We start from the raw sequence: 15,515 nt of genomic DNA, 5'->3' as shown, positions 1-15,515 counted from the left end.
TGAACTAAGGAACAAATATGAGCTATGCTAAAAAAGAAGTTGAACTCAGTAGAACAGAATTATGTTAGTTGGAGAAACAGATTACATGCAGGTTATGAAACATTTTTATCAGGCCAACATTAATAAGGCACTGCATAGGTCCCTTCTTAACTTTTGATGGTAAGCGGTCTTTGAACTACACACCTATGAGAAATTAATGTGTGTGGACCTTTCATCCTTAAGAATGTATGGGGTCCTTTTACCAAGCTGTGGTAAACACTCGCTGAGGCCCCCTTTTACCACAGCGGGTCAAAGGCTGTCTTTTTGAATGGAAAAGAAATGGCCGTGCAGTAAGTGAACAAGTTGCCACATGGCCATTTTTTTTTGGGGGGGGGGGGGCACTTACCACCACCCATTGAGGTGGTGGTAAGGGCTTCCATTCTAACCTGGTGGTAACGTGTGCTGCCCAATTACCGCCGGGTAAGCACCAGTGCTACAAAAATAGAAATATTTTTGTAGCGACGGAAATGGCATGCACTAGCCTGGTGGTAGTTCCAGTTTGGTGCACAGCAACCCTTTAGTAAAAGGGCCCCTGTGTGAACAGCTGTCCAGATCTTCAGATTCCAAAGAACTGCCTGCTTGAAGAGGGAAGTATCATCATATCAAGGCAGGAAGAGTGTAGGAAAACAATGTGGTCCAGCCTATGGACAAAGACAAAGAGATTTATAGCTCAACTCAGCAACAGCCCTCTCTTTTTCCCACAGACGTGGCTACAGTACCTTCTCTTGTTCAATATGTGACTTCCAAACACAGTCCAGACTCAAAACCTCAGTAAAAAGAAATCAAATCAGACCCCATAGAACCCTGGGAGTCCCTCAGTTCTTCTTCCTTCTCCCTGGGAACATCCACTCATTGACCATCTGTAGCCACTCTCAAGGGTCCAGTAAACTTGACTGATTCCTATCTATAATCAACATTCACCTAACTACCTAGTCAGACTCCTCTTCCCCAGCCATGCTCTTCTCTTCTCTGTGGCTCCTTGAACCACAGTCCTTATTGAAACACAAGTCATACACCCAAAGACATATATGTGGACCTTTTCTCCCAAGCCCAAGACCTCCATGACACCTAGAACCTACTACCCAGAGCCCAGGCTACTCTCTTTATGCCTCAGCACCCTGCAGGAAGGGTTGAGAAGGATACCAACTCCTCCCACACTGTGGGTTGTCCATCACGCTCCTCTATTGACATCTCCCCTTACTAGTGATATCAACACATATTGCTCTCTTATATGGGTCAATAGATATTCAGTACTAGGCCATATGTGGTCATCAGTGGCACCAGGAAGTTATGCAGGTATGGCCAATATTCAGTGCCGTACCTGAATAGCTAAGCAGACAAAGTCGGGCTTGCTGTTTAAGCAGTCTTACTTGCCTGCTTAGCTATGCAGAAACCACCCTGCCTGCACGCCGGCACTGCCTGGAATGTGCCAGGGCAGTCAAATTCAATTTTCAGCAGCACTGCCCAGTTCAGTGGTGCTGAATAGTGGGAGATGGCCAGTTGACCACAATTTAACCAGGCAGAGACCTAGTTAAATCATTTTGAATATCGACCTAGTTAAATCATTTTGAATATCGACCCATACATTACTGCCAGAGACTGTGAAACCTCTAAAGCTGTTTTATTGTGAGCGGGAAATGTATTAACTCCCTTATGCCAGTATTATAAACTTTTGTGTACTTGCTATCTCTTATGTAATTTAGTAAATGTAAGCCAAGTTTTAAGGGGCCCTTTTACTAAGCCGCTGAGGCACCTACATGTGCCCAATGCACGCCAATTTGGAACTACCGTCCAGCTACCGTGTGACCCGGGCAGTAATTTCATTTTTTACATGCGACATGCGGCATGCAGCGGTAATCAGCAGTGTATGCACACTGACGATAACCACCCATTTAATGAGTAAGACTTTACCGCTAAGTCAATGGGTGGCGATAAGGTCTCAGGCCCAAAATGGACGCGTGCCATTTTTTATTTTGCCGCATGTCCATTTTGGGCCAAAAAAAGGGCCTTTTTTGCAGGTGCACTGAAAAATGGACCTGCGCGCGTCCAATACACACGTCTACACCAGCACAGGCCATTTTTTAGCACACCTCAATAAAAGGTGACTCCTCTGTGTGGATGACCTGTCTGCTAGAAATGTCCAAAGAACTGGGAGCCACACACTTGCTTACCAATTGGACTTCAGTTGCCCGAATTTAACTTAAAAATGTGAAAATCTGGTCACTACAATTTGGGATGTATTTGCATTTTCGTAGCACCGTATAAGCATGCAGGCAATTGTCAGACAAAATCAACATAGCAGACAGGGTTCCCTTTTGAACCCTATTTACATTTTAAAGCTCGCTCCTTCAAAAGTGGTCATAAAATAGGTCAGCCAACACAGCGTGGCAAGACAAATGCATGATGTTACTAGTTTATCATCACAAGGATGCTCAGTTCCTTATTGGCCACATGAGTCATGTATAATAACCAGTGCAACAATAATTGTTAATTATTTACAATGTCTCCTGTTATCAAATGATGCCATTAAGCGTGCCAGAGTGAACACTTCTAAGCACTTTATTTATTTATGGAAAGCAAATATTTTATTATGTAATGGCTTTGTTAATGGAACTCAAATAAAACATGTCACTTGTAATCACGTTTTAATGTAAAATAATCTTATAAATGTCAAGCCAGTTGTAGTTAATTTCCATGCGATAATAACCTGTATATTTCTAAAACTAGGCAGCAATCATATTTGTGCTGTTGCACTTCTATGTGTTCCATAAGCCTTCAAATGATGTGACGGTATCACTCCAATAAGCTAACTTATACCTCTCTCCATCAGGCTTAGCTCACTGTGAAATGCCTCCACTTGACAGTAGTGGCAGAACAAAAACTCTAAAGGGCCCTTTTACAAAGCTGCTTACCACAGCAAAAAAAAAAAAAAAAGGCATACCATGGGGCGTGCTGAGACATCCCACGGTAATTTCAGAATGTGTGCATGCTACCCATGCACTAAACACTAAAATGAATTTTTTTGGCTCGGGTGTGTCTGGAGGGGTGGAGAGTGGGTGTGTTCTATGCTAATCGGTTAATGCAGCTACATTGCACTTACTGCATACATGATGGGTGGCGGTATGGGCTCACATGCTAGTCTGTTTTAATGGCCAGGTGCTAATGGCAAAATCAGCGCGTGGCCATTAATACAAAAAATAGGAAATTCCGCCATTTTACCCCAGCGGTAAAAATGGACTTAGTGTGCATGAAAGACCGGTGTAAGGGCATGCTAAAGCCACTTTCTACCGCTGTCTGGTAAACGCAGTGGCGTACCTACTTTTGTTGCCACCCGGGATGGAGCACCCCCTCCTCCAAAGAAGGGAGTGCACTGAGCAGTCACCTGGTCGCCGGCTCTGTCAGTCCCCTCCCCTGGAACAGGAAGTTAACATAAGAGAGAGCATAGGACTGGCAGAGACAGCTGTGTGTCTGTTCAGCACACCCATCTGCTGCCTGCACCCAGGATGAACCGCCCCACTATCCCATCCTTGGTACCTTAGAGGGTAAAAGGACCCCTATAAATGACACTCCTGATTGACTAACATGGGGATGCTTCAGTCCAGTCCTGGGATAGCCATCAGGATTACAGCACAGAATGGACAATTTGTAGACCACTCTAGCATGCCTACCTCAGGTAAGTTTTCTAAGGAGCTACCTGTATTGCTGTTCTTTGAAAATTAGCAAGTGCAATGTATGGCTAGCTGATGGAGAGGAGAGGGAATAGTGCATTTGTACTTGAAAGATGAACGCACATATATTTATCTTTCTCAACCTAAATGTGAATCATAACAAACTAGATGGATAGCATAGAAATTTGAGGTTCTTCCTGTCATTTGGGGGGTTAAAACCACCAGATCAATCTCTCTCTTGCCTTTCCCTCCTCCCTTCCTTTGGCAGTGTTCCTGCCGGCTTCCAGCAGCATGATAAAGGAAGCAGCTTGCCTCTGGCTGGCCTCTGAAGTGTTTTCTCTACTGTGTTCCACCTGTGCAGACACAAGAAGTTGTGTCAGAGGAGGCAGGACAAAGCAGAGGGAACATTTACCAGACCAGCCAGAGGCAGGCTGCTTTCATTTTAGATGCTACTAGGAGCCTTCAGTAACACTGCCAAGAGAAGGAGGGAAAGACCAGAGAGATGCTGAACTGGGGGGGTGGGGGTGAGAAATGCCAGTTTGCATGTAAAACTGGGCTGTCAAAGCCATTTGTGCCACACTATTGTGATGCTTATGGCCAGGCCCCCCTTGGAGGCTGGGCCTGGGAGAATCTTGCCCCACCCCTCTCTCAGTGGCCCTGGTGTGCACAACTCTTGCAGTAGCCTGTAGCCAAGAACAGTAGACCGGATGCATGTCATATGCAAAAAATCTCCTTTCCATATGTGCATGACAGGAAGGGAGACATTTCAAAAACGTCCACTGCCAAGCAAGGGGTCACTTCCACCCCTCCAAAAAAAAACCTCCCTGATCTCCCACTCCCTAAGAAGACCTCAAACCTCCAATTACCCCCCCTCCATGATAACCCCTGATCCTCTAACCCCCAGAATCTCCCCCAAATAGCCCTGATGTCTAGTGGCACCCTCGAGCACCCACCACCACTAGATTCCAGATCATCCCAGCATACCTTCAAGCAGAGGCAGCAGCAATGCCAACTCACTCCTGCCTCAGCATCACCATCTACTCAGGAGAAGGAAGCTGAAAATATCTCTCAAACTGCACCGTTAATTTAAATTTGTGTGAAAGAAACTGTCAAGAGACTGAGTTTCTTTCACACAAATTTAAATTAACGGTGCAGTTTGAGGGATATTTTCAGCCTCCTTCTGAGTAGATGGTGATGCTGAGACTGAGTTCAACCTTCTTCAATCTGCACCGTGCTAGAGTTCAAAATGTTCAAAGATAGCATGAGCCTTAGGCGAAAGACAGTGCTAGGCTAGAAATGTGATATACTCTTAATTAGCTTTGCCACTACAAACCTTTGAAGCATGTTTTTATGAAAAGTGACATCGAAACATTGAATTATATGGTATGTTGGCTTAACTGAGGCACAGGAAGTCTGTGCACTCTGTGACTGTTAAGTAGAAGAAATGCTGAAAATGCCTGGCTGGATTTTGATTGCTATTAACAGATCATTAATTACCCAAAGCATTCAAAGGGCTGTAAAATGTGTGAAAACAACCCACATGATTTCATCACATCAGCATCATTAGAGGCCTTTTGAAAGTTGGCTCTATTGAATGTTTAATTGGTAATCTGCCAAACATTTTATAGATGCTTTGAAGATGCAAACATTGTGTGTGTGGTGTAAAGAAAAAGCAGTTTAACACTGTATCAATCTATTGTGCCATCTCTATGAAACATTAGGTATTCTTTCTTGTATATCCTTAGGGGTCTGCAGTTTCTGGAACAGTCACACAGCTGGAAGCATAAGAATAAAGATAAACTAGGACAAAACTGTCATTTGATACCAGCAAAGTGGTTTTCCTTACAACTTCTTCACCTGCAAACATTTGGAAGTCTATGCACTCAGCTGCCTGCACTGAAACCAGCAAATATGGGGATAGCAGCACAGTAAGGGGTCCTTTTACCTACTGCGGTAAAAAGGGCCCTGCGGTAGCGACGGTGGCCGTTTATGTCGCGATCCGGGGCCCTTTTTACCGCAGCAGGTAAAAAAGGCTGAAAATCGACATGGCCATGCAGTAAAATTGCATTTATCGCATGGCCATGTGGGGGAGGGGAGCACTTACCACCATCCATTGAGGTGGAGGTAAGGGTTTCCATGGTAACCCAGCAGTAACTGGGCAGCGATTACCACCAGGTTAGCGCCACCTGATTCTTCAAAACTAAAAACAGCTTTCCTTGCCAATTGAGTGTTCTGGAACTCATCTGGAAAAATCTGTATGTTTTTCCCGCAAAAGGGCATAGATTTCATTTTAAAATAAGTGCTCAACACTGCAGATTTATCCCATTCATGAAAGAAGGTAATCAGGAGGGTGGTCCTGGCAGCAATTAAGTCCATAGACTCCTCCAAAAATGCAGTTAAATTAGTACTATCTGTTGGACCCAAAACTGCCCGATCACCCTCCTGACCTTCTAAGGAAACTTTTCTCATAGATATATACAATACGAACAAACCCACAACTATAAACACCCTCCTTATCTCAGATAGCCTGAAAATACTCAGCGTTACAATCAACTGTAACCTTACACTCGAGAGCCAAGTGAACTCCACAATTAAGAAAATGTTTCACTCAATGTGGAAACTTAAACGCGTGAAACCATTCTTCCCGAGGGAAGCATTTTGCAACCTAATACAATCAATGGTACTAAGCCATGCAGACTACTGCAGTGGAATTTATGCGGGATGTAAAGAACAACTCACAAAGAAACTCCGGACCACTCAAAACACAGCAGCCAGGCTTATATTTGGAAAAACTCGATTCGAAAATGCCAAACCGCTCCGAGAAAAACTGCACTGGCTCCTAATCAAAGAACATATTACCTTCAAAATTTGCACACTAGTCCATAAAATCATCTATGGTGAAGCCCCAGGATACATGACAGACCTTATAGGCCTACCAACCAGAAACATACTCGGATCATCACAAACATATCTAAACCTCCACTACCCAAGTTGCAAAGGACTCAAATACAAATCAACTTTTGCTTCCAGCTTCTCCTATATAAGCACATAACTATGGAATGCACTTCCAAGAGCTGTGAAAACAACCTATGACCATCTAAACTTCAGGAAATCACTAAAAACCACCCTGTTCAAAAAGGCATATCCTACCGACCCAACATAGGTGCCTGAACCCTGCAACACAGCAAAACCAAAGCTCGTAATGGGCACTATATAACCCTTCCTCTCTTCGACCCCTATTGAGTCTGACACACATAAACCTTATTTGACCACAACATCAACTTGTATCTGTTTCTCTACCGGATTTGGCGAATGCCTTTATGGTACTATGTAAGCCACATTGAGCCTGCAAATAGGTGGGAAAATGTGGGATACAAATGTAACAAATAAATAAATATTTATATAATAACACTTAACAAAAATCAACTCCTCCAAGATAAGCAAACCAAGCACTTTCTTAAAATATTTGCTTGCCAGAATTTCTGCCAAAAGATAATGAGTTATTGGAAAATTAACGAACCTAAGATTCCGATTCCTCATAGTATTCTCCATCATCTCAAGCTTGCGATGCAAGAAGAGACTATCTTTAATGGCAGAGATGCTGGTATTTTGCAAGGAAGAAATTTTATTCTCAAAACTAGTCACTTGAGAAGAAACATTATTAAATCTAGGGTCCAGTTGCTTAAACTTAGGAATTGATTCAGCTGTAAAAGAGCACAATTGAGGCACCACACACCGCAATAATGCCTCTGTCCATGTAACAACTGTCCAAATATCCTTGAGAGTGACATCTTTCTGAGATGTTCTGAAAGAACATTTCTTTGGTAAGTGAACACTATTTTGCTTTGGGAACATAACGATTAGGGTTTAAAGGAGGAATTGTAGGTTAGTGATAGGCATAATAAAAATATAAAATAGCAAATTTTATCTACTAATCTCCATAGTCTTTTCCCCTTAGTTTTACTTCAACTTCGTACCACATCATTAACAGATAGACTCTAGCAGGCACTGCAGGATCTAGTTTAGTCTTCCCGCCCACCCTCCCCAACAGCCACCCACCCACCCCTAGGACAACTCTTTATTTATAGTCAGCTATTGTAATTAGGATAACAAGCAAGGAGTGCTCTTAAAGAGTTTTAAATACATTTTCATTACCATCTAAGAAGGAAACACTAAATAAATCACACACAGCCTTATTTTCGAAAGTGATGGGTGCCCATATTTCGACCCAAATCGGGAGATAGGCGCCCATCTCGCAAAGGCGCCCAAATTGGTATAATTGAAAGCCGATTTTGGGCGTCTTCAACTGCAATCTGTCACGGAAACGGGCAAAGTTGACAGGGGCGTGTGGAAGGCATGGTGAAGGCAGGACTGGGGTGTGTTTATCGGCCGAGGAAAGATGGGCGCCTTCGGCCGATAAGCGAAAAAAGAAAGGCGTTTTTAGCGCGAATTTGGGTCACTTTTTTTGGACCCTTGTTTTCACGAACAAGTCCCAAAAAAGTGCCCTAAATGATCAGATGACCACCAGAGGGAATCGGGGATAACCACCCCTGACTCCCCCAGTGGTCACTAACCCCCTCCCACCAAAAAAAACCAACTTTAGCAACTTTTTTTCCAGCCTCAAATGCTATACCCAGCTCCATCAGATCAGTATGTAGGTCCCTGGAGCAGTTAGTGGGTGCAGTGGACTTCACCCAGGTGGACACAGGCCCATCCCCCCCTACCTGTTACGCTTGTGGTGGTAAATGGGAGCACTCCAAACCGCCCCCAAACCCACTGTACCCACGTGTAGGTGCCTCCCTTCAGCCATAAGGGCTATGGTAATGGTGTAGAGTTGTGGGCAGTGAGCTTTGGGGGGATTTGAGGGGCTCAGCACCCAAGGGATGGGAGCTATGGACTTGGGAGGTATTTGACTTTTTTTTAAATTGTTACAAGTGCCCCCTAGGGTGCCCGGTTGGTGTCCTGGCATGTGAGGGGGACCAGTGCACTACAAATCCTGGCCCCTCCTACGAGCAAATGCCTTGGATTTGTTTGTTTTTGAGCTGGGCGCCTTCGGTTTCCATTATCGCTGAAAAACGAAACCGCCCAACTCAAATCTGCACAAATCCGATGCATTTGCCAGGCACAAACCGTATTATCGTAAAAAAAAGATGGACGCCCATTTTTTTCGAAAATATGGTCTGTCCCGCCCCTTCACGTACCCGTTCTTGGACATAGACGCCCATGGAGATGGGCGTTCATGTTCGATTATGCCCATCACAATATACTATCTAAACTAAAAGACATTTTTATATTAGGCTAAAATCCTTAATACTGTAGCAAGTTTTAAATTATTGAAAAACTCAAAAACACTAAGATGGAGTCAGCAGTCCAGAAGCGAGAGGGGTACTATCCAGTCTTTTGCATTGAGTGTTACCATAGGCGCCCCGTATAAGAGGCTTGGGGAGGCTAAGCCTCCCCAGCCCAGCTGTGACCTTTCCCACCCATGCTGCATTGCCCCCCCCCCCCCCCCCCAAACGTAGCCACTTTCCCTCCAGGCCCGAGGCCCGCTCATCCAGACCTGCCAAGTTGGGAGTCTCCCGCACTCCCGAGTCTGGGCTGGCAAAGTGGGAAAGTCTCCTCTTCAGCGCGAGTCGCGCGATAAAACAAAAAAAAGAAGCAAGAGCGGGGCCGTGGCAGCCTTCAAGCATGGGCTGTCTGCGCTGCAGCCACTCCTCTCTCTGCCCCTGGAAGAGCAGGAAGGAAGTTGACATCGACTTCCTGCTCTGCTCCGGGGACAGAGAGGAGCGGCTGCAGTGCCGATAGCCCATGCTGAAAGCTGCTACGGTACAGCCCCGCGCTTGTTCCAGCAGCCAACTGTTGCTCCTGGGGGCTCCAAAGCGGTTGAAGCTGCGTGTGGTGTCGGTCCTCCCAGCTGATTCCTGCGCTTTGGGTGCGTGTAACGCGTGTTACCTTTTTTTTTTTTTTTTGTCTGGACTCGGGGCGCTGCTGCTGAAGAGGAGAATCAGCAGCAGTGGCCAACAAATTAATACCGGGTGGAATGGGGAGCGAGAGGCACTAGCCAGGTATAATGGAGAGAGTGGGAAGATGGGGAGAGAAGGAGGGGACATGGAGAAGGGCTGGAGTCCTGGAGAAAGGGAGAAGCTGCTTAAAATGAGGAGAAAATGGGAGGGGGTGTGAAAGAGGGAAGACACTGGAAGGAAGAGTAGGGAGAGAGAAACTAACAGGAGGAGAAACATTGAAGGATGGGGAGAGAGAGGGGGGGCATGATGAATGGAAAAGGGTAGAGAGAGAGAGACACTGGATGGAAAAGGGGATAGAGAGAGAGAGAGAGACTGGATGGAAGGATTGGGAGAGAGGGGGGTAGATGTTGGATGGCAGGATCGGGAGAGGGGGTAGACGAATGGAAGGACACGGAGAGAAAGAGGGAAGAGGAAGACAGAAGGATGGGGAGATAAAGAGGGAAAACGGATGGAAGGATGAGGAGAGGGGGGGTAGACGGGACGGGAGAGAAGAGAAATCACTGGACTGGACATGTAGGGGAGGGCAGGGGAGAGAGGAGAATTGCTAGATATGGAAGGATGGAGGGGTCAGGGGAGAGAGGAGATTTGCTAGATGGATGGATGGAAGGACCGGGGAGAAAGGAGATTTGCTAGATATGGATGGAGGACAGGGGAGGGAGGAGAGTTGCTGGACACGGATGGATGGATGAATGGAGGGGAGGGGAGTGAGGAGAAATGCTGAATATGGATGGAGGGGAAACTGCTGAATTTAAGGACTGGATTGAAACACTTTGAGGGCAGATGCTGCAACTGGAGGAAGGATAGGGACAGGGTGCCACAGATGGTAGACAGAACGCATAAGGACACAGGAGGATGGTGGATATGGTGAGTGAAAGAATATCAAATGGAAAGAAGACACCATAAAACAGACGACACTGGGACCAAAGCGAATAGAAAAACTAAATGCTCAGAAAACAAAGGTAGAAAAAAGTATTTTTTTCAGAATGTATTAATTGGAATATGTCAGCTTTTGGAAATGTGCATCTGTGATATTTTGCACGTAAGTTTCAATTTCTCTAGTATTGCTGCATGCCAAGTCTGACTTCTTGAGGTAATTTTCCAATTCATAATTTTGCCTTCATATCTTTTGATTTCTAGTTCCTTTTGTCATATCTGTTGTCATGTGTTTTTCATGTGTGATCAAGGTGCAGTATTCTGCTAGCGTGTACTATTTGCAGCCCTTTTGGTTTTGGTTTTTTCACTAGGTAGTGTATTGGTGTTTTAGAGCCTGGTGTAATTACAGTGCTGCTTTTCCACGCATAAGATTGTAGCTCGTCCTGTCCTTGGAATTAGTGCTGTTATGATTTGGTAAGTTTCTGAGTGTGTTTTTGCACAAGTTTGTGTATAGTGTTTTGCAGTGGAAAGATTGTGTGTTGGCCGTACTAAGGTGACATCAACACTTTAAATTCATTTTAGTTTGTCATAACATCAGACATAGTTTTATAATATTTTGGAGGATCTGATGTTGAATTGTTAAAGGTATTAATTGTGACTATTTTACTTTTATTTATTTATTTTTCCTGTGTGTTGTCGGACAATTATGGATGTAAGCCCCGCCCCCTGGTACCACCCATAACCCCGCCCCCTTTAGCCTCCCCAAACAGTTGGGCCACCGACCGCCTATGAGTGTTACATGTATGATTATCTCCCAGTTGGTGAGATGTGATATGTGTGTGCCCGATGCAAAGAGCTTCTAGCTCTCAGAGAACGTGTCCATTCTCTTGAGGCTAGACTAGCAGACTTGGTGGAGCTGAGGGAGACAGAGAGGTGCATAAAGGAGACCTACAGGGATGTTGTAGAGAAGACTCACCTCCAGTCTGGTAGCCCCTGTGCTACCTTGGAGGAGAGAGGTCTCCTAGAAGGACAGCATCACCCTGGTGAAGTAGGAAGTACACCTGCTCACCAGGGGATGTACTATCCTCTCGCACCGAGGATATGTCTCCAAGTGCTGCCCAGGAGGGAAGGGTTAGGACAGCTGTTGTAGTTGGTGATTCAATCATTAGGCATATAGATAGCTGGGTGGCTGGTGGACGCGAGGATCGCCTGGTGACTTGCCTGCCTGGTGCAAAGGTGATGGACCTAACGCGTCACCTAGATAGGATTTTAGATAGTGCTGGGGAGGAGCTGGCTGTCTTGGTACATGTGGGTACCAATGTCATAGGAAAATGTGAGAGAGAGGTTCTAGAAGCCAAATTTAGGCTCTTATGTAGAAAGCTCAAATCCAGAACCTCTAGGGTAGCATTTTCTAAAATGCTACCCATTCCACGCGCAGGGCCCAAGAGACAGGCAGAGCTCCAGAGTCTCAATGCATGGATGAGACGATGGTGCAGGGAGGAGGGTTTTAGATTTGTTAGGAACTGGGCAACATTCTGGAGAAGGGAGAGCCTATTCCAAAAGGAAGGGCTCCACCTTAACCAGGGTGGGACCAGGCTGCTGGCATCGGCATTTAAAAAGGAGATAGAGCAGCTTTTAAACTAGAAACGGGGGGAAGGCCAACAGTCATTCAAAAAGTGCATGGTTCAGAATAAGGTATCTTTCAAAGATATCACCAAAACAGGAAAGATAGGGTATCCTGATAGTGAGGTTGCAAAAGAGACCGTAGTAGAACAGGTGTCCTTAAATAAAAATAAAAATCAGACAAAAGATTGCAAATTAATACTGTCAAGTACTGAGCATGATGTAAATAGGAACAACAAACATAGTTTGAAATGTCTATATGCGAATGCCAGGAGCCAATGAAATAAGATGGGAGAGTTAAAATATATTGCACTAAATGAAAAATTAGATATAATAGGCATCTCTGAGACCTGGTGGAAGGAGGATAACCAGTGGGACACTGTCATACCGGGGTGCAAATTATATCATAATGATAGGGTGGATCGAATTGGTGGAGGGGTAGCATTGTATATTAAGGAGAGCCTCGAATCAAATAGATTGAAAATTCTACAGGAAACAAAACATTTCTTGGAATCACTGTGGATTGAAATTCCATGTGTAACGGGGAAAAGGATAGTGATAGGAGTGTACTACCATCCGCCTGGCCAGGATGAACAGACTGATGCAGAAATGTTAAAGGAAATTAGGGATGCAAACAAACTGGGCAACACAATAATAATGGGTGATTTCATTTACCCTGATATTGACTGGGTAAATGTAACATCGGGGGACACTAGGGAGGTAAAATTTCTTGATGAAATCATGGACTGCTTTATGGAGCAGCTGGTACAGGAGCCGTTGAGAGAAGGAAAAATTCTAGACCTAGTCCTTAGTGGAGTGCATGATCTGGTATGGGAGGTAATGGTGCTGGGGCTGCTTGATAACAGTGATCATAATATGATCGGATTTGATATTAGCTTTAAAGTAAGTATACATAGAAAATCAAATACGTTTTTCTTTAAAAAAGGAGACTATGATAAAATGAGAAGAACGGTGAAGAAAAAACTTAGAGGAGCAGCTGCGAGGGTCAAAAATTTACTTCAGGCGCGGATGCCATTCAAAAACACCATCCTGGAAGCCCAGGCCAAATATATTCCACGTATTAAGAAAAGAGGACGGAAGACCAAACGACAGCTGGCATGGTTAAAAAGTGAGATGAAGGAAGCTATTAAAGCTGAAAGAAAATCCTTAAGAAAATGGAAGAAGGAACCAACTGAAAATAATAAGAAACAGCATAAGGAATGTCACGTCAAATGCAAAGCGCTGATAAGGAAGGCTAAGAGGGACTTCGAAAAAAAGATTACAAAAACACATAGTAAAACATTTTTTAGGTATATTTAAAGCAAGAAGCCAGCAAAAGAATTGGTTGGACTGCTAGATGACCGAGGGGTAAAAAGGGCGATCAGGAAAGACAAAGCCATTGTGAAGAGATTAAATGAATTCTTTGCTTCGGTTTTCACTGAGGAAGATTTGGGGAGATACCGGTGCCAGAAATAGCATTCAATGCTGACGAGTCAGAGAAACTGAATGAAATCTCTATAAACCTAGAGGATGTAATGGGGCAATTTGCCAAACTGAAGAGTAGCAAATCTCCTGGACCAGATGGTATTCATCCCAGAGTACTGATAGAACTGAAATATGGCCAGTCTTAGGCAGGGATGACAGGGGTGGTCGCACAGAGTCTTGTGCACCCAGGAGCCCCGCGGCAACCTTAGCATCTCCCTCCCACTCCCTGCTTCAGCTTTCATGCCGTCTCCTTTCTCAATCTAACCACTTTGGTCAGCTCTCTCCTACTCCCTTTTGGCTCCCTGCAGCACTGCCTTCTTCATTCCGGGCCACCAGCAGCGTCAGTGAGGTAAGCACTCTACCTTCAGCAACCCGGAAGCTTTCTCTCTGCTGTAATTTCCTGTCCCACATAGGTGAGATGTTGTAACAGCCAGAGCTTCCAGGGCCACCAAAGGCAATGTGTCTACCTCACTGATGCTACTCGCAGCCTGGAAAATTGAAAAAGGCAGTGGTGCCGTGAGCCAGAACTAAGGGAGCGGGTAGGTGAGAACTGAAGGTGGTTAGACTGAGACAGCTGCTGAAGCCCATGAAGTTGGTCTCACCTTTCCCTCTCCTCCACGCACCCCTCATGCCTTTACCCAAACAAAGCATAAGCAAGTAAATCTATGAGCTGCTGTATCTACGTTATCATTCTTTATTGTTGGTAGCATTTTTATAGGACCTCACATATTTTCAAAGATGCTCACTTGTGTAGCATATGGATGTATACAGAGGAAGTATTGGTTTCCTCTAATTAGTTCTAAATCATAATCATTGTGTCATTTGGAGGGACTGGTTTATAGAGACTCACTATTATGATGTTTTCACCTAGTAAAGGGCCACCAAAACAAACATTATGAGTATGAGGTGCTTAACAATCAGACTTACTATTTATAAGTACAGTTTAAAAACATCATTAGTTAGGTTGAAACCTGGGAGCATTTAACATCTTTTTTTCCTGTACCTACATCAGAAGAAAAAGATGGCATGTGGGAACTTGCTCCTTTTGCTTTGAGGAATGCAGTGGTATATTATAAAAATGCACTTGACTTTTTTTTTATTAGTACCACTTAACAGAGAAGGTATTGAATAATGAGGGAAGGGTTTCCTTCATGCAGAACAGTCCAGAGTCAGTCTAACCATGCCAACATTATCCAGTTCAGCACACTATTAGCTGTCAAGCTCATACAACGTTAATTATGTTCAGTAGAAAATAAATCTGTTGGCTCAGGCTGCTTGCTATGTGAATATTCAATCACAGTTTCATTATTGGTACCAAGTATTACACATTAAGGGCATTTGTTTTAATTCATTTATCCAGTCCTTACATGCACATGATTTTGCTTTTTAAACCCAAAGGTTTCCTATGATAGCATTGTGCTTATTTGAATTAGTTTTTTCTGTACAAGGTTTGCTTAATTTGTCTTTATTTGAAATACAATATTTAAACACACGTATTATCAACAAGGGGCGGGGCTAGGTGGGGGCAGGGGGCCCCACCGAACTAGTCTGCACAGGGCCTCGCAATTGCTAGGACCAGCCCTGCCCCCCCCTCATACTGGCAGAGATCCAACTTAGATCTTCCCTCCTTCCAGACAGACCCTCCCCTGGGCTTACCATACCACCCTCATGTCGAACAATCCCCACTCACTTCTGCACATACCGTCTCCTTAGTAAAAATGGCTGCTGATACTTCCAGCAGCAGTCTTGTGAGATTGCCACTGGAAGTCGCGGCAGCCATTTTGAGAGACCTACCATGAGTCCA

At 44.6% G+C, this 15,515-nt stretch overlaps 1 protein-coding gene across 1 annotated transcript in view; it reads left to right on the top strand.

Moving 5' to 3' along the window:
- The first annotated feature begins 3,621 nt into the window (after positions 1-3,621).
- The window catches only part of NPVF (neuropeptide VF precursor), a 31,105-nt gene continuing 19,211 nt past the window's right edge, over positions 3,622-15,515 (top strand). Inside the window, exon 1 of the mRNA XM_030205159.1 lies at positions 3,622-3,712. Within this exon, the coding sequence (XP_030061019.1) occupies positions 3,622-3,712 (91 nt within the window). The remainder of the gene's footprint in view (positions 3,713-15,515) is intronic.

The sequence above is a fragment of the Microcaecilia unicolor genome, chromosome 1 (genome assembly GCF_901765095.1).
Source record: "Microcaecilia unicolor chromosome 1, aMicUni1.1, whole genome shotgun sequence".
NCBI lineage: Eukaryota > Metazoa > Chordata > Amphibia > Gymnophiona > Siphonopidae > Microcaecilia > Microcaecilia unicolor.
This window is presented reverse-complemented; position numbering and strand designations above follow the sequence as displayed.